The sequence below is a fragment of the Oryctolagus cuniculus genome, chromosome 12 (assembly GCF_051225735.1).
Source record: "Oryctolagus cuniculus isolate XC-2025 breed Fujian yellow rabbit chromosome 12, ASM5122573v1, whole genome shotgun sequence".
NCBI lineage: Eukaryota > Metazoa > Chordata > Mammalia > Lagomorpha > Leporidae > Oryctolagus > Oryctolagus cuniculus.
Window position 1 is genome coordinate 52,273,298 of NC_142878.1, and position 24,975 is coordinate 52,298,272.

The 24,975-nt window shown below is 50.8% G+C and overlaps 2 protein-coding genes across 13 annotated transcripts in view; one reads left to right on the forward strand and one right to left on the reverse strand.

Moving 5' to 3' along the window:
- Window positions 1–13,453, forward strand: part of SLC7A7 (solute carrier family 7 member 7) — a 40,654-nt gene extending 27,201 nt beyond the window's left edge. For all 12 annotated transcript variants that reach the window (XM_089309938.1, XM_008269346.5, XM_089309942.1 and 9 more), the window contains 8 exons: window positions 4,639–4,764; window positions 6,292–6,436; window positions 9,472–9,595; window positions 9,839–9,942; window positions 10,230–10,326; window positions 12,249–12,398; window positions 12,584–12,767; window positions 12,970–13,453. In XM_089309938.1, coding sequence (XP_089166064.1) covers window positions 4,639–4,764; window positions 6,292–6,436; window positions 9,472–9,595; window positions 9,839–9,942; window positions 10,230–10,326; window positions 12,249–12,398; window positions 12,584–12,767; window positions 12,970–13,076 — 1,037 coding nt within the window. In that variant the 3' untranslated portion in view covers window positions 13,077–13,453. The remainder of the gene's footprint in view (window positions 1–4,638; window positions 4,765–6,291; window positions 6,437–9,471; window positions 9,596–9,838; window positions 9,943–10,229; window positions 10,327–12,248; window positions 12,399–12,583; window positions 12,768–12,969) is intronic.
- Window positions 13,454–14,995: 1,542 nt separating this feature from the next.
- Window positions 14,996–21,246, reverse strand: OXA1L (OXA1L mitochondrial inner membrane insertase). The gene is made up of 10 exons (XM_008269344.5): window positions 21,166–21,246; window positions 20,570–20,731; window positions 19,043–19,253; window positions 16,827–16,970; window positions 16,476–16,561; window positions 16,146–16,310; window positions 15,864–15,968; window positions 15,620–15,782; window positions 15,457–15,537; window positions 14,996–15,379 (listed from the first exon to the last, which is right to left on the reverse strand). Exons 1-10 carry the CDS (start codon window positions 21,226–21,228, stop codon window positions 15,234–15,236), a joined length of 1,326 nt encoding a protein of 441 aa, XP_008267566.3. The 5' UTR covers window positions 21,229–21,246; the 3' UTR covers window positions 14,996–15,233.
- Window positions 21,247–24,975: the final 3,729 nt, after the last annotated feature.

The following is a 24,975-nucleotide window of genomic DNA, read 5'->3' on the forward strand; positions in this document are numbered from 1 at the left end:
ATAGAAAGAGACAGAGATCTTTCATCTGCTGGTTCAGTCCCCAGATGCCTGTAACAGCCAGGATGTTGCTGGATGGAAGATGGAAAGCAGAGGAACCGGGACTCAAGCTGGCACTCTGATAGGCATTGCAGGCATCTTAAGTCAGGGCCTAAGCTGCTGCACCACAACGCCTGCCCCCTGGTGGGCTCCTAGTTGATTGATGTGGAATACTGACAACGTGGAGGAAGGTCTATAGTGACCAGCTACAGGGCTCTGTGGATCCTAGTCCACATTTCTTGCAGTGAGTTCTGGGAAACCCAGGAGGAGTACTAATCAAATTTGCACATTTCCTAAAATTCAAGGAGTTTGAACTGGCAAAATCAAGGGGGAGAGAAAGCCATTTCCAATAGGTGAGAATACTACATAAAAACTCAGAGGAAAATGACTAAGAATCAATATTGAGTCCTGTATCTGAGATGATAGAAAAATCTTTTTTTTTTTTTTTTTTTTTGACAGGCAGAGTGGACAGTGAGAGAGAGAGACAGAGAGAAAGGTCTTCCTTTGCCGTTGGTTCACCCTCCAATGGCCGCCGCGGCCGGCGCGCTGCGGCCGGCGCACCGCGCTGATCCGATGGCAGGAGCCAGGAGCCAGGTGCTTTTCCTGGTCTCCCATGGGGTGCAGGGCCCAAGCACCTGGGCCATCCTCCACTGCACTCCCTGGCCACAGCAGAGGGCTGGCCTGGAAGAGGGGCAACCGGGACAGAATCCGGCGCCCCGACCGGGACTAGAACCCGGTGTGCCGGCGCCGCTAGGCGGAGGATTAGCCTAGTGAGCCGTGGCGCCGGCCAGAAAAATCATTTTTAAGGGCACAGGAAGAGAGGTGGGGGGAAGAGAGCGCGCACATTAGTTTGAGGTCGGGGGAGTCTGTCAGTGAGTCCAGGATGTGACTGCGTCTGGGGCTTTCCCTTTCCGGGGAGACATTGACGAAGTGAAGACTGTGCAGAGGCCAGGCCTGGGCTGCTGGGTGGCCTGGCAGCCATGCCTGCCTCACAGCGGGGTGAAGAGACCAGAGGGAGACAGGACATTCATCTTTAACACTACCAAGGGCCCCTGTAAGGGAAGAAGGCTTAGCTGGATTCTGCGTGGCCCCAGAGCAGAGGAGCATGGGGTGGAAGTTGTAAGGAAGCAGCTTCCGGCTCAGTGGAAGGAAGAGCCATAGCTGTCTTTGAAGATAGGATGAATCGTCTAGGGAAGTATTGGGGTTTCACAGTTGCTGGAAATTGGAAGCATAAAATGCATGGACCAGCAGCCTACGTGCTGTGTGCATTGAGAGCTGGTGGTGCTGGAGGGTTGTGGGTTTACTGCTCTTTCTCGGGGACGTTGATCCAGAGTGGGGCTGCACGTGTCGTTCCGCCTGGCGCTGCTGGTGCAGGGTCTTCATGCCAGAACTAACCTCTCACTCCAGGGGACCCTGCCTGGGCTGGGTTCAGTGATTCACTCAGGAGTATCTCTTTAGCTGATTATACGAGAGACTTCCTCCCAGCTGTACCTGGCTGGAGGGTCAAAGGTGATTTCAGGCCGTTCTCCTGTGCACTTGTTGAGTGGGGATTGGGTTGTCCCCAGAGGAGGAAACATAGGGCATCTCTGTCCTCTTACCTTGAGGTTGCCTCCATGTTATTAATGTAACCCCACGGTCCCCTCCTGGCTCTGACTCTGAAGCAGGAAATTGGCCTCGGCTTCCAGAGCGGTGTACTTGGCTGGGCTCAGGGCCGCCGGTCAGCTGGATTCAGCGGGGCTGGGGTGGGACAAAGAGCCCAGTCAGCACTGTTGCCTGCCTACCCACTTCCTGCTGCTGAGGCCGAGAGGCCCAGGAGGAAGCTGGGCTCCGGGGAAGCGGAGGGCTAGCTCGCTGTAGGCAGTTCCCCTCCTCCTGGCTTCTTTCTGCTGGATTCCATTCCTCAGACGGAGCCCCTGTACTTAGTGCAGGCAGCAGACCAGGGCAAGAAGGTGGGAAGAAGACAGAAATCGGACTCAGGAGTGGAACAGGGCCACGGCTGGTGGGCGAGAGGAGGAATGCCCCTGGTAGGACGTGGCGTAGAGAAGTGGCAGGGGGCGCAGGCCACGAGTTTTCATTTCCGAAGCTGCCATAGTGAAGTGTGGTGGACTGGTTGCTTCACCGTCTTTGCCCTGTCCACACCCCTGGCCAGGGCCGAGGACAGATTCTGGGGCACACAGCCGCAGACTCTGACCCCGAGCTGCTCCCTGAAGGCTGTGGCGATTTGCTCTGGTGACCGACAGGCTGGCCAGCAGTTTCTATCAGGGGATCCCACTGCCCCAGCACAGGCAGGGTGGGTTGTGTGGGCTCTTGACAGCTGGCACGTGGGGCAGAGCCTGAGGGCAAGGGGTAGAGGTCACAGGATGGGCAGAAGGGGCCAGAGGGCTGGAGGGGAAAGTCCACTGGGGCGTCAAGGATGGGTACCCCAAGGACCCACAGACTTGAAAGATTTGTGGAGGGCAAGACATGGGCCCTGCGGTGCTTTGTGGGGTGCCTGTTAAAGACGGGGTGTGTTTTAATGATTAACTTAGCACTGGGATGGCCTGGAGCTGTGGGTGTGTTTTTGCCCTGCCCTGGGATAAAGTCTGGTTGTTTATTGTCTTGTTTATAAGGCCAGCATCTGAGCAGGACAGGAAGGTTCCTTCTGAGGCAGAGCAGAGGAGAATCTTGGCAAGGAGGAGAGCTGGGGGAGGAAGGGCAGATGAGGGAGGCCGGTCTTTCCTGCCTCTCAGGAGGAGGTTATAGGGGATGAGGCCAGGACACTGCAGAACAGGAGGAGCGGGGCCACCAAGGGCCACACAGGGTGGCTGAGCCTGGCTCCCGACCGTGATGGCCTGGAGCAGGCACGCTGGGCACTGGGCCTCACTTTGCACTGGTGAGGCAGGGTGGCGCCAGCCTTGTCCTCGGAGCCCTTGGGAGTTAAGCTCTCCATACGGTGTTCCGGTTGCTGTGCTGTGAGGGGGCGCAGTGAAGCCACTTGCCTGTACCACCTGTGGGGAAGGCGTGTGGCTGTGCCCATCTGCCCACCTGGCCAGGTGCTACCCAGGGATCTAATGAACACTTCAGATCTCCATCCCTACTGTATCCTGGGACTACTGGTCAACCTCACAGCATGTGAGGCCTTCGCTTCTCAAATTGCTTCCTCTAAATGAGTGACTGTAGCATTTTTTGAGAGCAGCTGTTATGACTTTTTCTGAGATTTTTTTTTTCTTTTGACAGGTAGAGTGGACAGTGAGAGAGACAGAGAGAAAGGTCTTCCTTTGCCGTTGGTTCACCCTCCAATGGCCGCCATGGCTGGTGCGCGGCGGCCGGCGCACTGTGCTGATCCGAAGGCAGGAGCCAGGTGCTTCTCCTGGTCTCCCATGGGGTACAGGGCCCAAGCACTTGGGCCATCCTCCACTGCCTTCCCAGGCCACAGCAGAGAGCTGGCCTGGAAGAGGGACAACCGGGACAGAATCCAGCGCCCTGACCAGGACTAGAACCCGGTGTGCCGGCGCTGCTAGGTGGAGGATTAGCCTAGTGAGCTGCGGCGCCGGCCTGACTTTCTCTGAGATTGTAATGAGAACTCTGAGAAACACATGCAGGGACCAACGCTGTGGTGTGGCAGGTTAAGCTGACGCCAGCATCTCATAACGGGAGCACCGGTTTAAGTCCCAGCTGTTCTGCATCTGATCCCGCTTCCTACTAATGTGCTTGGAATGGCAGCGGAGGGTGGCCCAAGTGCTTAGGTCCCTGCCACCCTTGTGGGAGATCCTGATGAAGTTCCTGGCCCGGATCTGGCTGTCATAGGCATTTGGGGAATGAGCCAGCAGATGGAAGATCTCTTTCTGTTACTGCCTTCCAAAAACAAACAAACTTTAAAGAAAAAACAAAAACCAAACCAACAACCCCCGCTCTTAAGGGTGACCCGTGAACTTTACTGTAGTTCATTAGGGGAACACCTTGCCTCAACCCCAGAGGAGGAGAAAGGACTGAGGAATGTGGCCCATACTTCTGTGGAGTCCGGTCAGGAAAAATGCCCTGTCCCCTTTCTATGGGAACTGCTTTTAGCTCCAGGAATCTTTGCAAGCACAAAAACAAGCGGCTGAACTGGCAGGCAGTGGGCAGGAAGTCTGGCTGCACGTCCTGACCTGCTGGTCCAGATGTTGGCCAAGTCGCAACAGGACGTGTCAAGGTTAGCAGTAATACCGGAGTCGGCGTGCTGGGTCCTGGGGCCTGTGGGAGCGGCAGACTGCGACTTTTCAGAGCTGAGAGCTAGAAGGCACCACTGATCCCGTCCAGCTCTCGGTTGCCTCTCACTGCTGTGATTGGGAGTCTGGGTGCACTTTTGTCTGTGAGCAAATGCACAGTCCCTCTGTGTCTCCACCTCAGGTGCTGGGGGCAGGGAGTGTGCTGGTGCTATGTACAGGGTGCTCAGCAGGTGCCTTTGGGTGCTGATGATGGTGAGGAGAGGCGGAGGTTTTCAATAAAGAGCCAGTAAAGGCCCAAGCGTGTGCTGTCTGGCCGAAGCATCTGTCTTGGTGATTGGACCTGGAAAAACTTGGGAGCCCAAGGCTGGCTGGGTGGGAGGGGATCAGCCACCAATCAGTATTCTTTTTCTTTCAGGTCTCTTGACTTTCGTAAACTGTGCTTATGTCAAGTGGGGAACTCTGGTACAGGACGTTTTCACCTACGCTAAAGTTTTAGCACTGATTGCGGTCATCATTGCAGGCATTGTTAGGCTTGGCCAAGGTAAGAAATATTATCAACGGCAACTATCATTTGTCAAGCATTTTCCGGGAGCCACACTTGTCTCAGTGCTCTCTGTGCATCATCTCATTGGATTGCCACAGTCACCTTATTTGGTTGGCGTCATTGTTTTTCCCATTTTATGGATGAGGAAATGGCTGCAGAATTAAGTGCCCTGCTGCCCAAGTCCCAGGCAGTAAGTGTTGGAGCTGAAATTTGTACCCAGGCAGACCGTCCTTTACCTGTTAGGCGTGCTGCTGCCCAGAGGAGGCCGCTCTTGGCAAAAGGGCTGACAGCTGTGCACTGAGAGCTGGTGTTTGCAGAGTGACGAGCCTAATATTACGGTAATAACTGTTCTGCCAGGGTCAGAAACAAACTCCTTGTACCTAATTCTCAGCAGTTTCCAGGTATGAATGAACACCTGCCCTACAATCACAGTTTACCTGGGTGCACTGAGCCCAGGCTTCCCTCTACCCTGGTCAGCCCTGGCTGGTGTTAGAAAGGGGGTGGGACCCAGCCAGCCTACAGAGCAGCGCAGAGTAGCACCACTCCTGTTCTCTAGCCCTTCTGTTCCCTAGTGGATTCTTTTTTTTTTCTTTTTAGATTTATTTATTTATTTGAAAGGCAGAGCCACAGAGAGGCAGAGAGAGAGAAAGAGAGGCAGGGAGAGAGGGAGAGAGAGAGAGGAGTCTTTTGTTCACTAGTTCACTCTCCAAATAGCCATAGTGGCCAGAACTGGGCTGATCTGAAGCCAGGAGCTTCTTACGGGGGTCTCTTATGTGGGTACGGGGGCCCAAGTAGTGCAGGGGCCCGAGGACTTGGGCCATCTTCTTACAGCTTTCCCAGGCCATAGCAGAGAGCTGGATTGGAAGTGGAGCAGCCCATGTGAGATGCCAGCATTGCAGGTGGTGGCTTCACTCACTATGCCACAGCACTGGCCCCTCCCTGTTGGATTCTTGTCCTTTCTTATTTGTCATGGGTCCTTGCGGTCAGGATCCCCACACACGCCACTGTCTGCATTCTGGCACATTTTTGTAGATGTGTTTCTTCTGTTTCCTGTTTCTTTTCTTGTTAAGCATTTTATTTATTTGAGAGGCAGAGAGAGAGAAAGACACATGGAGAGAGAACTCCAGTCCACTAGTTCACTCCCCAAATGCTTTTAACAGCCAGGGCCAAAACTGGGAGCTGAGAATTCAATCATGTCTTCCACATGGGTGACAAGAACCCACTTATTTGAGTCATCCCCACTGCCTCCCAAGGTCTTTGTTAGCGGGAAGCTGGAGTCAGGGGTTGGAACTGGGAATTAAACCTAGGCACTATGATGTGGGATGCAGGCGTCTTGACCAGTGTCTGAACCACCAGGCTAAACGCCCACCCCCTGTTCTGTGCTTCTGCAGTGGTACCCTTGCTGCCACATGGGTTCAAAGCCACTTACCTGCTATTACTGCTGTATTCTACTCCTTTACTCAACCATCTGGAAGTTGGGGAACAAGCCACTAATCTTTCTGCCTTCTAATGTTTGGGTTCTAGGAGGCACGGCTCACTTTGAGAATTCTTTTGAGGGCTCATCATTTGCAATGGGTGACATTGCCCTGGCATTGTACTCAGCTCTCTTTTCCTACTCGGGCTGGGACACCCTCAACTATGTCACTGAAGAGATCAAGAATCCCGAGAGGTAGGTACCTCACGGCTAACTTTCCACAGCAATGCTGGCCATCATTTATTGAACTCCTTCTGTGTGCCAGTCACAGTACATCACAAACACCTGTGGGGTTGATTTTATCAGCTCCATCTTAATTTTTAAAAAACGACATATTTATTTGAAGGGCAGAGAGATGGGCGTTGAGGGAGCTGGTGTGGTGGAGAGAAAGAGGTCTTTTATCTGCTGATTCACTCCCTAAATGGCTATAACCGTCAGGGCCGGGCCAGGCTAAAGCCAGGAGCTGGGAACTCCATAAGGGTCTCCCATGTGGTCGACAGGAACTCAAGTAGTTGAGCTTCCCAAAAGCATTAGTAGAGAGCTGCATTGGAAGTGGAACAGCTGGGACTGGAATCAGCATTCTGATATGAGCCATCTGTACACCAATGTCTGTCCAATGAATTTACTTAAAAATTTTTAAAAACTTATTTGAAAGTCACACACACACACACAGAAAAATGAAGCTCTCCTATCTGCTGGTTCTCTCCCTGAATGTCCACAACAGCTGAGAGTGGGCCAGGCCAAAGCTGGGAGTCAGGAACCCAGAGTCTCCCAGGGACCCAACTCCCTGAACCATCAACTGCTGCCTCCCAGCATATGTAACAGCAGGAAGCTGGAACTGGGATAGTGGCTAGGACTTGAACTTAGGCACCCCAATATGGGATGCAGGTACTCCAACTGGTAACTTAATTGTTGTGCCAAATGCTTGCCCCTACTAGCTCCATTTAATTTATTATCTCATTTTATTTGAAAGGCAAAGAGACAGAGACAAAGATCTTCCTTGTGCTGGTTAATCCCCAAAAGCCTCTAACAGCCAGGGCTAGGCGAGACCAAAGCCAGGAGCCTGAAATTCAATCTGGGTGTCTCACAGGAGTGGAAGCAACCCAACTTACTGGAGCTGTCACTACTGCCTCTCAGGATACACATTAGTAGAAAGCTAGAGTCAGAGTGGAGTCAGGATTCAAACCTAGGCCTTCAGATTTGGGATGTGGGCATCCCAAGGAGTATCTTAAATGCTGTGCTGAATGCTCACCGTTGTAAAGTTTTTCTAAAAAGTCCTTTTCACACTCGTTCATTTACTCTTGCATTAATTAAAGAAGATTGTACCATGTGCTTATGTATGTTCTAACAATAGATTTTGCAGGGCTGGCACTGTGGTATAGCAGGTAAAGCCACCGGCTGGAGTGCTGGTATTTCATATGGGTGCTGGTTCAAGTCCTGGCTGCTCCACTTCCTATCCAGCTCTCTGCTATGGCCTGGGAAAGCAGTAGAAGATGGCCCAGGTCCTTGGGTCTCTGCACCCATGTGGGAGACCCAGAAGAAGCTTCTGGCTCCTGGCTTTGGGTCAGCACAGCTCCTGCTGTTGCTGCCAACTGGGAAGAGTGAACCAGCGGATGGAAGACCTCTCTCTCTTTCTCTGCCTCTCCTTCTCTCTCTCTCTCTCTGTAACTCTTTCAAATAAATAAATAAATCTTTAAAAAAATATATATTTTACTTGGTATATCTTTTACCCACATAGATAACTTTAGGTTTTAAACTTATGGAAACCGCTGGTGCTGCGGCTCACTAGGCTAATCCTCTGCCTTGCGGCGCTGGCACACCGGGTTCTAGTCCCGGTTGGGGCGCCGGATTCTGTCCCGGTTGCCCCTCTTCCAGTCCAGCTCTCTGCTGTGGCCCGGGAGTGCAGTGGAGGATGGCCCAAGTGCTTGGGCCCTGCACCCCATGGGAGACCAGGATAAGTATCTGGCTCCTGCTGTCGGATCAGCGTGGTGCGCCGGCCGTGGCGGCCATTGGAAGGTGAACCAAGGGCAAAGGAAGACCTTTCTCTCTCTCTCTCTCTCACTGTCCACTCTGCCTGTCAAAAAAAAAAAAAAAAAAAAAAAAAACAACTTATGGAAACCTTCCTTTGTTTCCCAATTCCTTGATTCCCAGGTTCATTCTGGCATTATGTTGCTTGTCATTCAAGCAGATCACCCCATGCTTTATCTAAATTGCCCTGTAGTCTTGCAGGGTGAAAGGAGCATTGGATAGGGAGTCAAAGAACCTGCATTTTTTTACTGATTGTGAGTGATTCGTTCAAGGTCATCCAACAAGTCTCAGGTTGCTTCCTTATCTGTAACTGAGGGGGTTGAATTATAGCATCTCCAGGGCTTTTCCTGGCTCTAAAACACCATGATTCTGGGAACTACGTTTTGCCAGTGGGTAGAGTGTCTGTAAATTTTCAAGATCAAAAGAATAACAATTCCTATACCAATAAACTCTTTTGACTTTGAGAGACAAAGCACTGCTGGCCTACATCGGCTGTGGCTACCTTGGGAGCAGAGGTGATAGAAGCTGGGTAGAAGCCTGGCTGGTGCTTCCACCTACTGGACAGAAGCTGAATGACTCCAGTACTTGCCCCTCTGCTTTTCTGGTGACACTGTCAAGGATGTTTATATAGATCATGGCTTTCTTGGACTACAGGGACCGTGAGAAGTCTTTGTGCCCTTATCTTGGCCACAAGTGAGGCTGGCACCCAAGGTTCTCAGAGAGGGTGAGTGGACACTCTCTCTCCCAGGTTGCTTGTTCAGAAACACATGTTGCTCTTCCCACCGAAGGCCTAGCTTATTCTCTGGAGATGTTAGATTTCACAATTTGCCTCCATAATTTCTTATAGTTTTAATCCTAAAATTTCCAGTGTTGATAATCTTAGAGAATGAATCCTGATACTGTGAGAACTTTGGATGTAAAAACAGCTTCCATCTGCTATGCTGTTTGCTGTGATATAGTACATTAATTCTCTTTTTCTTTCTGTGGCATTTTCTCCTGTGATATTCCTTTCCCCTAATGCTCTTTAGTTCTAAAGAGTTCAGAGCTTCAGCCACTGTCCTAGGCTGAGGGCAGAGGCACTGGAAAATGCAGCAAGAATCTCTGTCCCTGGAAAGATTGGCGTCGCAGGGAGAGTCAGGATGGAAGGAGGCACAGGGATGTGACTGTGGGACTAATATATCCTTTACTCTGTTTGGCTGTAGGAACCTGCCCCTGTCCATTGGTATTTCCATGCCTGTTGTCGCCATCATCTACATCTTGACCAATGTGGCCTATTACACTGTGCTAGACATGAGGGACATCTTGGCCAGTGATGCTGTTGCTGTGGTAAAGGATTTTCACTAGCAGGAGAAGGTTAAGGGTGTGTTGGGCTTCTGGGTATCTCTCAGCTCTTGAAATTCTTGGAAAGGGGGTAGACAGCCTTAGAGGAGTACGTGTAGGATGCTGGGCTTGCAAGAAGGTCCTGTGACCCCCACTGTAGTGGAAGGGTTGGGTTTCTGGGGAATGCCTCTCCACCTCTATCATCACGTTGACTTCCTGGTAATGACCTCTCCATTTATTTCCCTTTAGACTTTTGCAGACCAGATTTTTGGAGTATTCAACTGGACAATTCCACTTGCAGTTGCTTTATCCTGCTTTGGTGGCCTCAATGCCTCCATTGTGGCTGCTTCTAGGTAACACTGGCATCTTTTGCTGGGGTTCATTTTGTGAAGAGTTATGGCTGGAGATGGTAGAACTTCTAGAACCTGGATTTTAACCGCCTGTGTCCCCCAGATGACACCTTTTGTCTTGCTGTTCCCATCAGCAGTCTCCAATTGTCACTAATCTCAACACTGAACTCCATTCCATCTTATGCACTCTTTTGAAGGGGTAGCAGAGAGGGAGGGCCACATGGCAGGTGAACCAAGTTACACCCAGTGTCTCACAGCTATCTCAGTCTCTCTTGTTTTTCCTAAAACAGGCTGTTCTTTGTGGGCTCAAGGGAAGGCCATCTCCCTGATGCCATCTGCATGATTCATGTGAAGCGGTTTACGCCTGTGCCTTCTCTGCTCTTCAATGTAAGTGATCTCAAGGATGACTGGAAGCCGGATTGTGGGGGGAAACTTTGGTAATAGTGGATGCCAGCTGTTCTAGTTTCCACGAGGCTTAAAGGATTTTTTTTTTTTTTAAAGATTTATTTATTTATTTGAAAGGCAGAGTTAGAGGAAGATCTTCCATCTGCTGGTTCACTCCCCAAATGGCCGCCAATGGCTAGAGCTGGGCCGGTATGAAGCTAAGAGCCGGGTGCTTCTTCTGGGTCTTCCATGTGAGTGCAGGGGCCCAAGCACTTGGGCCATCTCCTACTGTTTTCTCAGGTGCACTAGCAGGAGCTGGATCGGAAGTGGAGCAGCTGGTACTCAAACTGGTGCCCATATGGGATGCTGGTCCGCAGGTGGCTTTACCCACTGAGCCATGGGGCCGGATCCTCAAAGGAGAATGATAGTGTAGTGCCTTAGCGAAGTTTTTCTAACTGCTGCAGTGTTTCCTGAGATCTGTTCTCAGGAATGGTGATCACCGTGTTCTAAGGTAAAAGATCAAGTACAGGAATACACTGCAGTGACTGATTGCCATTCAGTGAGTGATGTAGTTTTTAAGAGAAGAAATGATTGCTTTTGCTCTTCAAATAAATGAAATTGTAAATTAAAATTAAAAAATATCTTGCAGAAGGCCGTCTCCAGATGGCTTCAACCTACATTTTTAGCTCATTTCTTTCTACTCAACTCCACGTTGCTTTTTTGTAGGACTCTCTGATGCTATTTCTCTTACCTAAAAGTCTTCTCTATAATTTGCAATCCTAATTTTCAAAATCCATTTCAAATGAACTCACCATTTAAAAAAAATTTTTTTAAATTTTCTTTGAAAGGCAGGCAGATGTCTTTTGTTGGTTCACTTCCCCAAATACCTGCAATAGCCAGAGCTGGGACAGGCCGGAGCTGGGAGCCCAGAACTCAGTCTGTGTCTCCCATGGGGGTGGCAGGGACCCAAGTACTTCAGCCATCATTTGCTGCTTCCCAGGGTGCACAACAGCAGGACGCTGAGTAGCTGGGACACAAAGCAGGCACTCCAACATGGGATGCCCATGTCCAAGTGGTGATTTAATCACATGCCTGTCACAAAAAAAATTTTTTTTAAAGATTATTTGAAAGGCAGAGTTACAGAAAGGGGGGTAGAGAGAAAGAAATCATGCTTCCATCTGTTGGTTCACTCCCCCAAATGGCTGCAAAGGTCAGAGCTGGGCCAAGCTGAAGCCAGGACATTCATCCAGGTCTCCCATGTGGGTGCAGGGGCCCAAGGACTTGGGCCCTCTTCTGCTGCTTTCCCAGGTGCATTAAGCAGGGAGCTGGATCAGAAATGGAGCAGCTGGAACTTGAATTGGCACCTGTATGGGACGCGGTTGCTGCAGGTGGTAGCTTTACCTGCTATGCCACAGCACCAGCCCCACAAAATATTCTTTAAAAAAAAAAAAATTGAGACAAAGAGATCCTGTTTGCTGATTTACTCTGCAAATAACTGGGCTGAGAACCCAATCTAGGTCTCTTATGTGGATGGCAGGGACCCAACCACCTGAGCTGCTTCCCAGGGTCTGGTGCCAGGAAGTTGCAGCCTGGGGCCCCAGCTTGGAATTCAGTCCAGGCACTCTGATAGGGCATGTGGGTGTCGCAACTGTCATCTTAACCACGCAGGTAAACACCCACACCTACGTGAAGTATTTTTTGAGGGGCTGTACTTTATTGAAGGTTAACTTGATAAAGGTTTGAAGAACCAGTTGAAAGGCTAATGACTAATAGGAAATGAGATCCTGAAACAGGTGCTAACTCAGGTGGGAACAGTAGAGACTCAGGACTTGACAGGGAATGGATCTGTAGGGATGGAGGGGAGGAAGAAATGATATGCCTTGAGATGAAAAGGCCCCGAGAGCTGACTTGGATCGCACCTGCAGGGCATCATGGCACTGATCTACCTGTGTGTGGAGGACATCTTCCAGCTCATTAACTACTACAGCTTTAGCTACTGGTTCTTTGTGGGGCTCTCCATCTTGGGTCAGCTCTACCTGCGTTGGAAGGAGCCCGATCGACCTCGTCCTCTCAAGGTAACTCACCTCTGGTCCCTCAGAACAGCTAGCGCTGCAGCTACTGGGCGTTCTCGCGAGTTTACTCAGACACCTTTGCCTAGGGCTTGAAGGTGGTAGTGGGCTGGGATCCTTACGGGAGGCGGGGTTATTGTGGCTGTCAAGGGTCCTGAGCTAACACCCAGTTGTTTTGTCTGTGCCCGTAGCTCAGCCTTTTCTTCCCCATTGTCTTCTGCCTCTGCACCATCTTCCTGGTGGCTGTTCCGCTTTACAGTGACACCATCAATTCCCTCATCGGCATCGCCATCGCCCTCTCAGGCCTGCCCTTTTACTTCCTCATCATCCGAGTGCCCGAGCAAAAACGACCTCTTTGCCTCCGAAGGATTGTGGGTAAGCCTTGGATCCATGAGTCACCTCAGCTAGTCTATGGCTTTTTTTTTTTGCTTTTCTGGAGATTGAGCTCTCGTGTCACCTTTGCTATAGCCCGTTATTAACCTTATTACTAACTGAATCACTCCCCTCAGTCTGTCTCATTCAGTGCCACTTGAACTCAGCTCAGTTTAATTTTGTTTTGACTCAAACTTCTTTGTAGCGTCCGCCACCCGGTACCTCCAGGTCCTGTGTATGTCAGTTGCTGCAGAAATGGATTTGGAAGATGGAGGAGAGATACCTAAGCAACAGGATCCCAAGTCTAACTAAAACCTGCTGGAATCCTGAGATGGGGCAGATGAGGCCTCTCGTTTCCTACCAGCTGGAGTCAAGGAAGCTGAAAAACTCCCTTCTTTGGAGGCATCCACCCAGAAGCCTAGTGAAGGCAGCTTCAGCCCCTGAATTTGCTTCTTGAGACATGAAAAGTAATTTATTTGTTCTGCTACCTTTGCTCCAGGCTTTGGAGAGGACAAAGCAGACTGTGGTGGGGCATGTCAGGTGTGGGCATGGTCTAGCAGCATCCTGGGTGTGCCTACCCACTCCTCCTTTTCTTGAAAAGGGCCAACATTGCTCCAAACCTCCTGTCTCCTCAGAGACACGAAACTGTCATGTGTGCTGGACAAAAATAAAACGGTTATGTTCCTAAAGTCCGAGTGGCTTCATCTTATACAGTGTCTTGGGGAAGCTCCCATTAGTCTGAAAAGAGGGAAGACTAAACACAATCTTTTGAAAATTATCATTAAGAATTTGAACACATCTCTTTTTTAAAAAGATTTATTTCAAAGTCAGTAAGAGAGATCTTTCACCCACTGGTTCACTCCTGAGATGGTTGCAACACCAGGGCTGGACCAGGCTGAAGCCAGGAGCCAGGATGGCCTAAGCACTTGGGCCATCTTCCACTGCTTTCCCCATGCCATTAGCTGGGGACTGGCGCTCCTATGGGATGCCAGCATTGTAGGTGGCAGCTTTACCTCCTATGTCACAATGCCGGCCCCAAATCTACTCCTTAAAGGAAAATTTTGGGGTCTAAAAAATGTAGTCACTGAGGCAGGTGTGGCACAGCAGGTTAAGCCGCTGCTTAGGGTGCCTGGGAGTAAGTCCAACCTACACTTCCCTTTCTGCTTTCTTCTACTGTACATTCTGGGAAGCGGCAGATGACGGTTCAGGTGCCTGGGTCTCTGTCATCCCCTCACATCCTGACACCTGGCTCAACACAGTTGCTGCAGGCATTTAGGGAGTGAACAAGTAGATGGAAGATCTCTCTCTCCATCCTTATCACCCTTCCAAATAAATAAATCTTTAAGAAAATGTGGTTACTACATTTAAATGTAATTTGTTGGGGCCGGCACCGTGGCTCACTTGGGTTAATCCTCTGCCTGTGGCACTGGCATCCCATGTGGGTGCTAGATTCTGTCCCAGTTGCCCCTCTTCCAGTCCAGCTCTCTGCTGTGGCCCGGGAGGGCAGTGGAGGATGGCCTAGGTGCTTGTGCTGCTGCACCCGCATGGGAGACCAGGAGAAAGCACCTGGCTCCTGGCTTCGGATCAGCGCAGCGCTGGCTGTGGCGGCCATTTGGGGAGTGAACCAACAGAGGGAAGACCTTTCTCTCTGCCTCTCTCATTGTCTATAACTCTGTCAAATAAAAAGCAGCAATACCAAAAAGAAGTATTAACAATCATTATTGGTAATAATACAATAAAATTTAAAAATAATTTTAAAAAAGATTTATGTATGTATTTGAAAGGCAAAGTTAGAGGCAGAGAATCTTCCATCTGCTGGTTCACGTCCCAAATGGCTGCAGCAGCAGGATCTGGGCTGATCTGAAGCCAGGAGCTTCTTCTGGGTCTCGCACACGAGTGCAGGAGCCCAAGCACTGGGGCCATCTTCCACTGCTTTCCCAGGCCATAGTAGAGAGCGCGATCAGAAGTGGAGCAGTTGGGTCTCGAACCAGTGCCCATATGGGACGCTGGCCATGCAGGTGGCAGCTTTACCCAATACGCCACAGCACCATCTCTTTTTAATATAATCTTATACTTCCATGACTGTGATGCAAATGTGGGTACAGAGACACATCTACGGAGTAGAGGTTTATGCTCACTGCATAAAAGGGCACAGGTCAGCAAGAGCAGTCATGACTGAACGTATCCTTTTTTTCTGTGGCACACAGAAAAGTAAGTGTCAGGAAGCAGCATGTAGTACAGAGGTTTACTAACCCTGTGGATGGGAAGAGCATTTGGCTCCCCAGTGCACTCTCTTACATGCAGGCATTAAAGTCTGTAGTGGAAGCCACTTTAAAAATGGACGTAAAAGTGAACATCTCCATGTCCCACGGCTGCTAGGTCTGGGACAAGGACATGGCATTAACCCTCATTTTGAGGATGAGTCTTTGAAGATACACAGTTCCTGCCAGAATGAGGAGGCAGCGCAGTTCAGCCAAGCGTGTCACTCCAGGGTTTTGACTTTGGTTTGCTGCTGCTGCTGCTGCTGCTGCTGCTGCTGCTGCTGGGGGTGTTGGAAGGGTGGTTCTTTGCAGGCTGTAGCAGAGGGTTGTGGGTAAAGGTTTGCCTTAGGGGACCTGCAGGAAAGAAAAGAAATTTCAGTAACAGGAAAACAAGAACCAAGAGAAGGACTTGGCCTGAGAGGATTATTTACCCCTGGCCGCCAGCTCCAAGTGATTCTGCATGCGTCGTTCCCGCTCTCGAAGCTGATGTGCCATCTCAGCATTCTTCCAGCCTGGAGAAAGACAAGAGGCAGTCTTGTCCCCGTTTTGAGACCACTGTCCCCCGCTTCTGTTCTGTACAGGGCAGGCCCTCACCTTTCTTGAAGCTCTTTATGAAGCCCTCTCGTGGAGGTAATTTGTCAGGGTCATGCACAACACGCTGGGGGATTTTAAGTACAGTGCGTACGGCAGGAATCCGGAGGCAGGCCACCTGGCCCAGGGAAAACAGGTTGGAGGCGAGCCAGTACACAAACACTGCCTGGGAGAGAATGAAGAGAAGGTCTCAGACGTTGTGTCCCTGGTCAGCTTGCCAGGAGGTAGCCCCTAAGCCATTACTTACGGAGGGAAAGTGGATGGTTATGGGCAACACTGCCAGGGGCATCACTCGGAGAACATTTCGCATCCACTGAAGGTCAGAACTTTGCATGCCCGTCTCAGCACCTAGCTGTCAAGGGGAAGAAACCAGGCCAGTTGCGGGAGCAGAAGAAAAGAGTGACACGTGCCATTTTAGTGAAACTGCCTCTCACCCACCAGGGAGTGAAGGATCACCATGCTCCACTACTGCTTTCTTCCCTACGCCCGGTCACTCTGTGGGCCTGGCGCCTGGCCAGCCAGGGCTTACCTCCAGCACACCCCACATCGTGGCAGTGACCACCATCGGCAGGATGTAGGTGGGATCAGACACGGTGAGATCCTGGAACCACCAGAGGCCGCCTGTCTGCAGGCTGGGCACAGGAAGGTTGGCCATCTCTCTCAAGGCGATGAAGAAGGAGATGAAGATCGGAGCCTGTTTCACAGGATAAACAGTGGTGGCATACGTTAGCAGGAGACATTTCTGTTACTCCAGTACTGAAAGCCACTGGGTCACCACCGCCTGCCTTTGTAGGGGCCTGGGGCATGGGAAACACAGAGAAGGCAATTGGATAACGTAGAGGGAAAGGTCTTGGCTCACCTGAGTCAGAGGTAGAATAAGAGGTCTGAGGAGTTTAATATCATGCTTTTTCTGGTAAAGTGTCATCTCTGACGAGGCCCTGTACACTGAGGCGAGAGAAAATCAATGGCTGGCTAACAGCTGTCTGTGAGTCTGTCTGTGTGTGTGTGTGTGTGTGTGTGTGTGTGTGTACGTGCTCATCACCAGGCCCATGAAAGTCTGAACGGACCCTGGCCACCCCTGGAAGCACGGGGCCCAAGAAGCAGATCAGTCTTTAGAACTGGCCCAACAGTCGCAACTCCTGACTTCCCCCAGCCGACTGTCAGAAGTGCAAATGCGATCCTCCCCCACAGCACCCCGCAGCTGACTTACACTCAGCGTGGTCTCCTGTCAACCTGGCCTCTCGGATTCGAGCAGAAAACTTCTGGATCTCAGGCACATGGTTGTGGATCTTGGCTGCCTCCCGCTGGCCTTTCACGATGAGAGGAAAAATCAGGCAGCGGGCAAGCACTGTACCTGGAAAACACAAACTAGGATTGGAGTGAAAGTGAAGCAGTTCTGTGGCTGAAGGCTTTGTAGGTCCCCCCCCCATCTGACTTCAGCCTTCTCCATGCTCTGTGCCATGACGCCCAGAAGTAAGGGCGGGGCACTGCTCAGTCCTCTGCTCTGACACACGAGACTCAGTCACCTCCTCTAAGCAGATGACCAGGACTCCTGTTCCCTGAACACAAAGCTGACCGAAGCTCAGTGCCTTCTAAAGCTTTCTATTATCAATGGAATTTTCTTTTTTTACCCATAGGCATGGCCCAAATACACAAAACAAATAAATCAGGTTGGCCTGAACGAAGGGAGATGCTCTGGCCTTCCCCTTGCTCAGAGGGCACTTTATGGAGCTCTTGGGCTGCCAGGAGTAAACTGGGAAGCTATTATGGAAACTGTGCATAGGAAGTGACCTGGTGACTGTTTTAGTTTCTTCCTATTTATTTTCGTACACTTCACGTTTCCCAATCATTCTGACAAGTATTTAGTTCATGGTCTCTGTAGACATACAAGTAGGCCTAGGCTGAGAAGAGACCGGGGGAAGATTCACGTTTAGGTTCTATCAACATTATGGTGATGTGGAGTGGAGAGCGAGCCAAGACGGGAACTCAGGATAGCAGCAGTGAAGGGGTGTGCAGAGTAGCGGGTAATGGCAATGGGAAGGTACGATCAGGACTAGAGGAAGGAAATCAGGAAACACTGTTAGAGAAGCCAAGGGGTAGGCTTCAACTTCTAAAATGTCTAATGCAGAAAGACCAAATGTGCCAGGAAAACCTGATTTAGCAATGTCATCACTGGCAGTTTTATTACTAAATATAATGTCCTATGACAATCAGTACTCAGGTGATATTACTAAAAGCCAGACTGCTGACGGTCAAAGAGTAAATGGAAAGAAGCAGGACCACCAGAGGCAGAATCCTGTTTTTAAATAACAGCTATGAAAGGAAGGAGGACCACATGGGTATGCTTGAACATGTTTACGCTTTAAGTACGGCAGTAAGGAGTTAAATGCTGAAGACACAGGACAGAATAGATAAGGACGTAGCAAGGTGTGGAAGAAACAATTCAAAGCATAGTTCTAGTCTTTGTAAGAACAATCCGAGTGCTTTCCCAACTCCGGGTTTCAGGCGCCTGATCTAACCTTCTACTCTCCCCAACAAGGGTAGTGTCATCACTGTGAAAAAGGTCCCTCTATACCAACCCCACTCTCCCATTCAATCATCTCTACTTCTTGAGTGCCAGATGATCCAGTGGTTCTTTTTTTTTTTTTTTTTTTTTTGACAGGCAGAGTGGACAGTGAGAGAGAGAGACAGAGAGAAAGGTCTTCCTTTTTGCCGTTTGTTCACCCTCCAATGGCCGCTGTGGCCGGCGTGCTGCGGCCAGCGCACCACGCTGATCCAATGGCAGGAGCCAGGAGCCAGGTGCTTCTCCTGGTCTCCCATGGGGTGCAGGGCCCAAGCACCTGGGCCATCCTCCACTGCACTCCCTGGCCACAGCAGAGAGCTGGCCTGGAAGAGGGGCAACTGGGACAGAATCCGGCGCCCCGACCGGGACTAGAACCCGGTGTGCCAGCGCCGCTAGGCGGAGGATTAGCCTAGTGAGCCGCGGTGCCGGCTCGATCCAGTGGTTCTATGTTCTTCAGGAAACAGAGTGCAGCTGGGTACCGCGAGCCTCTGACTCTCATTTGAATCATCCGCTTTTCTGACTCCTGAATTTTTCCAACTATTTCTGCTGCCCACTGACAGAATCTGAGAGAGACAGATCTTATCTCCCAGTTCATTCTCCAAATGCCCCCAGCAGGTCTGGGTAGGGCCAGGGGCTGGAGCTGGGAGCCAGGAACTCAATCTGGATTTCCCATGAGTAGCAAGAATTCAACCACTTGAGCCATCATTGCTGCCTCCAGAGGCTACACCAGCAAGAAGCTGGAGTCAGGCAGCTGTGTATTAAACCCAGCCTCTATGATACGGGACACAGATATCCTAACTGCTAGACCGGATGCTCACCCCTTGAAATACCACCTTTAAGGTTCTATTCCCAAGTTCCCTTACATGCAGCAATGGCCCCCCACCACGGTAGCTCCAGATCAACGTGCATAAATTCCAGTAAATTCTGAATCAGTCCCACTGGGGTGTACGAGCCCAGGCCCAGCTCAGTGAAGCTCTGTTCTGCAGCAGCCTGGATTACATCCGCCGTCTCGGAGGGCACCTCAGGTACCACTGAGGCTGAAGGAGGTGCAGGGACAACAGGAGCAGGCGGAACCTGTACAAAAAGAAGTCAGGTGTGACACTAACGGGGAAGACGTAGAAATGTCCTACGACAACCAGTGCTCTTTACTTTTGTTTTTCTGGGGCAGCCTGCAATACCCACAGCTTTCATGTGTAAAAAGGACAACGTATTTTTGCCTCTAGGCAGGAAGACAATTACTTCTCATAGCAGCTTCCCAAACTTTAGCCTTTTGAATATGATGATTATAGTTTTAGTAAAACAACTCAATTTTTTTTTTTTTTTTTTTTTTTTTTGACAGGCAGAGTGGACAGTGAGAGAGAGACAGAGAGAGAAAGGTCTTCCTTTGCCGTTGGTTCACCCTCCAATGGCCGCCGCTGCAGCCGGCGCACCGCGCTGATCCTGGCAGGAGCCAGGAGCCAGGTGCTTTTCCTGGTCTCCCATGGGGTGCAGGGCCCAAGCACCTGGGCCATCCTCCACTGCACTCCCTGGCCACAGCAGAGAGCTGGCCTGGAAGAGGGGCAACCGGGACAGAATCCGGCGCCCCAACCGGGACTAGAACCCGGTGTGCCGGCGCCGCAAGGTGGAGGATTAGCCTATTGAGCCACGGCGCCGGCCAAAACAACTCAATTTTTAAGACCTAAACAGCTAGCTAATCTCCTCTTCTGAGACAGCACCCCAAAATCATGCATTTGGTACCCACGGTGTAATTTTTCTACCACACACACTCTGAATCAAATCTTCCCTCATCAGTGGTTTGTCCACCTCTGTGTCGGACAACGCCTTTCACATAAATCTCTCCTCCTGTACTTTCCCCTATTTTTTTTTTTTTTTTTTTTTTGACAGGCAGAGTGGACAGTGAGAGAGAGAGACAGAGAGAAAGGTCTTCCTTTGCCGTTGGTTCACCCTCCAATGGCCGCCGCGGCCGGCGCACCGCGCTGATCCGATGGCAGGAGCCAGGAGCCAGGTGCTTTTCCTGGTCTCCCATGGGGTGCAGGGCCCAAGCACCTGGGCCATCCTCCACTGCACTCCCTGGCCACAGCAGAGAGCTGGCCTGGAAGAGGGGCAACCGGGACAGAATCCGGCGCCCCAACCGGGACTAGAACCCGGTGTGCCGGCGCCGCAAGGCGGAGGATTAGCCTAGTGAGCCGCGGCGCCGGCTCCTCCTGTACTTTCCAATCATCCCCCTAGTGAACTGAAAACCTACCCCCGAGCACAGACGCTAACATGTTGGGGCACTGTGGGAAGTGTGGACAACTCTGCTACATTACTCCCCCTCCTCCCAAACAAAATAAAAATAGAACAACCAAGAAGCACCATTCCCGGCCCCCAGGAATGAAAAGGTCTCTTACCTGGGCTTCTGCAAACGAGACGGCAGAGACACTGAGCCAGCGGGGGCCGGCGGCCGCGATGAGCACGTAGCGCGGGCGCCCCAAGCCCCGGCCGGCTGGGAACAGGAGCCCGGGGGTCAGCAGTTTCCGGGGCCATTGCGAGGGCCCTGCGACGCTGTGGAACTGAGCGGGGAGAAGGATGATGGAGCCCCTTTACCGCGAGCGAAGCCCCAGAGCTCCGCGTCCCATGAAGCGGGTCGCCCGGCTCCCACAGGTGAGGCCACTGCTGCACTCCACGCGCAGACCATCGGCCCGAGGGCGTGCAACGGGGGCCAGCCCGGGGCTCTCCGGCATCGCGGTTACCCCGAAGCCACGCCGCGCTCAGAGGACGAGGCTGAGGGACTCTGAGGGGCAGGAGCGCAGCCAGTCCCGCGAGACGAACAACGCCACGGCGCCGCTGAGCCCGGGTAGCCGGGACGTAACCCTCCCGCGTCCTCACGCGCCCCGAGGTCATGACACACAGGTCCTAGTGAGCGGGTCAGCGTCTGCTAGTGCCCCCAGCTGCAGTCACGGGGACAAGGCAGTACGCGGGCGCTCGGCCCCGGGGCCACGCTTACCTGGCGCTGGGGTCGTAGCAGACGCAGAAGCTCCCGGCGTCCGCACATTAACCCCATCGCCATTTTGCCCGGAAGAGGCTTGGCGTCCGCGCGTGCGCACTCAGGACCGCAGCCCGGCGGGAGGAGGCCCCTCTGGAAAAGGGAGGAAGCCAAAGCGTGGCCGGAGGTCACGTGGTAAAGGAGCCCGGAGCTTGCCGGCTGAATTTGAAGCGGGTAAGACGAATCCAAGGGCGACGCGAACGGACTCGTGCTTTTCCGATTTTGAAAGGAAATGTGTCTACAGCCATGAACGCACCCTGAACGCACCTCACCGCGTCTGATAATGTTCGCGGCCCTTGTTAGTGACAGCGTAAACCCGGGTCTATGCCTCTGTCCTCCAGAGTCGCGATTGTTCTTTTTGATTTGTTGGTTTGAAAATAGCCTCCAGTCTTGGCCGTGTTTGATGTGGGTTGTTCCCATTCCATGGTATTTGATTTTTGTTTTTAATTTAACAGGCAGGGTTAGACAGTGAGAGAGAGAGAGACAGAGAGAAAGGTCTTCCTTCTGTTGGTTCACTCCCCAAATGGCCGCCACGGCTGGTGCTGTGCTGATCCGAAGGCAGGAGCCAGGTGCTTCTCCTGGTCTCCCATGCAGGTGCAGGGTCCAAGCACTTGGGCCATCCTCCACTGCTTTCCCGGGCACAGTAGAGAGCTGGACTGGAAGAGGAGCAACTGGGACAGAATCCGGCGCCGCAGGCAGAGGGTTAACCTAGTCTGGTATTTGATTCTTTTTGCTAGATAGTGTTGTAGTTGCATATACAATGAAATTAGAGAGTAGTGTGGAGTCTGATAGAGATGGAGGAAAGGCAGCTTCTAGGGGATGTTTTCCTCCCAGATAAAAGCATAAACCACCAGGAGGAAACTCCATGGCTCCCTTTCCCCTTAATTAAGTGCGGTTGTGTGGGACTGTGATGTTGAGGGGCAGGTCTCAAGATGAAAAGCTAATTTCTTGAAGGCTGAAAGATAGAAAAATACCTAAATACTTGATGATGTCATTGATTTGTGGTTCTGGAGCCACTGTTTCTAGAGTTGGTTGTGTAAGATAGTTTAGAAGGTCTTTATTATTTTTTTTTTTAATTTTTGACAGGCAGAGTGGACAGTGAGAGAGACAGAGAGAAAGGTCTTCCTTTTTGCTGTTGGTTTACCCTCCAATGGCCGCTGCAGCTGGCACGCTGTGGCAGGCACATCGCACTGATCCGAAGCCAGGAGCCAGGTGCTTTTCCTGGTCTCCCATGGGGTGCAGGGCCCAAGCACTTGGGTCATCCTCCACTGCACTCCCGGGCCACAGCAGAGAGCTGGCCTGGAAGAAGGGCAACCGGGACAGAATCCAGCACCCCGACCGGGACTAGAACCCTGTGTGCCAGGGCCGAAAGGCGGAGGATTAGCCTATTGAGCCACGGCGCCAGCCTTAGAAGTTCTTTATTCTTTAGGCTGTAAGTCTGTTGCTTAAGCATTGTTTCATGAGGCTGAAAGCATTCTTCTTTCCAAAGATTAAGGCAGAGGTACAGAGATGGAGAGGCAGAAAACTCTTCCATCTACTGGTCCACTCCCCAAATGGATGCAACAACTGGGGCCGTGACTGGATCAGGCCGAAGCCAGGAGCCTGGAACTCCTTCCAGTTCTCCCATGTGAGTGGCAAGGGTCCAAGTACTTGGGCCATCTTCTGCTACCTTCCCAGGTGTACCAGTAGGAAGCTGGATGAGAAGTGGGACAGCTGGGATTCAACTCTGCTGATGGCAGGTGGTGGCCTAACCAGCACACGGTCCTATCCTCCTTTTAAAATTATTTGAAAGGTAGAGTTATAGATACAGAAGGAGAGAGGGAGAGATATATCTTCCATCCTGTGGTTCACTCTCTAAATGGCTGGAATGGCCAGGGCTGGGCCAGGCTGAAGCCAGGAGCCTGTGATTCTACCCTGGTCTCCCCATTAGGCTGTACCAGTCTCAGTACTTGTGCCATCTTCCACTGCTTTCTCAGGCACATTAGTATGGAGCTGGATCAGAAGTGGAGCAGCCAGGACTTGAACCAGTCAGCACTCATATGGGATGGTGGCATCACAGGTGGCGGCTTATCCCACTGTATCACAATGCTAGCCCCACTGAAAGCATTCTTAAAGATACATAAGGTGAAATCTCCTTCTTCCAAGGGAAAAAAAAAAAAAAAAACTACTACTCAGGATGGTGAGAGTTGATTACACTAAACCCTTACAAAGTCCTAAGTACAGAGTGCTGTCTGAACAACAAAGTATAGTCTGAGAAAGATCTAGTAGCCTGCTAGTTTTAGGTTATGAATGTACCTGACAAATACTGAAAACTAGGAGGCAAAGAAATTTAATACAGATTTGGTGATAATTAGTGGTATGACTCAAGGCTCATATGTATTGAATGTTACTGTATGGAGGACGGCCCAAGTGCTTGGGCCCTGTACCCGCATGGGAGACCAGGAAGAAGCACCTGGCTTCTGGTTTCAGATCAGCACAGCGCTGGCTGTAGCAGCCATTTGGGGAGTGAACCAACGGAAGGAAGACCTTTCTCTCTGTCTCTCTCTCTCATTGTCTATAACTCTACCTGTCAAAAAAATTAAAAAAAAAATGTTACTGTAAACAAACTTTTTAGAGATTATTTAAAAAAGATCTGCAGCTGGATGAAATATACAGCTATAGAACACTTGGTGATAGTGGAACTAGCCAATGGTGGGCTGTTTTGTGACCCCAAAGGAACCATCCCTCCCAGTATTTGCACTCTTTGTGGTTCCCTCTTCTTTATTATAGGCTGTCCCTGTGACTTGTCTTAGCCAATAGGATGTGTTGGAAATGATGCTGTGCCGGTTCTGGGCTGTCGCAAGTGCCTGCTGTCACACAGCTTGACAGGGCTTAAGAGCGAAGTGTCAGAGCACGGGGAAGAAAGGAATACAAGGACACAAGACTGCCTTCACAATGAGAGATTTTTATTGCTTACACACCAGGGATTTTTATCACACTACTAATCAGCATGCTCATTGAGGTCAATACACTTATCAGTATCAATATACTTATCGATCCATACTTATCAATATACTTAACAGTCTAATCTATAGCTTAACTGCTACTTAACTTACTATAATAACACTTAACTATCAGAATAACACTATTTCCTTAATGACTAAAGAACTATTGGGATCAATACCATTAATATCAATATCAGTAATACTACTTGAGCTTATTCATTAATCCACAGATCACAGTATATGGTGTTAAAATAACTTTGAGGGCTATTCAATTATAATAGTATATGTACAGCAAGGTATCGTTATTTTTAGTCATAGGGTCAAAGCATATTCATATTACATTACACATGGCTAATGTGATTTATAAGAGTTGCGTTTTCAAGGCTCACATCATGGCATGAAAAAGAGTCAGTGTTCAAAGTGCAGAGCTCAACGTCTCGGCAGAGACGGATCTCGGATCAGTCACTTACAGGCAGGAAGTTGTGGGAAGGCTGTCATTCTGGGCAGTGGGCTCAGAGTTCCCAGTGGATGGCAAGGCAAGGAGTTGGAGATGTCCCCTGCTGAGAGGCCTGGTTCGGCTCTGCGGTGAGGTCTGGCAGCAGGCTGACACAATGTCCAAGCGAAGTGGCGAGGTGACGGCTCCACTGGAGATTGATCCCTTAGTCGCCTTGTGTCTCTTAGCAAGGGGGCTGGCGAGCTGGCTCTTCGGCTCCAAATGTGTGGAGATCCAGAGGTTCACACACACCGGGCCCTTGATCCGTTATCGGCTTGTGCTGTTACCTGCTCC

Excerpts from the sequence above, each read along its gene's own strand:
- OXA1L (XM_008269344.5), bottom strand. The coding sequence starts at position 21,228 with ATGGCGATGGGGTTAATGTGCGGACGCCGGGAGCTTCTGCGTCTGCTA. Across the intron at positions 16,311-16,475 it reads TTATTCTACCTCTGACTCAG|GCTCCGATCTTCATCTCCTT; the intron begins GTGAGCCAAGAC and ends CCTGTGAAACAG. Across the intron at positions 15,380-15,456 it reads CTTGGAGCTGGCGGCCAGGG|GTCCCCTAAGGCAAACCTTT; the intron begins GTAAATAATCCT and ends TCTTTCCTGCAG.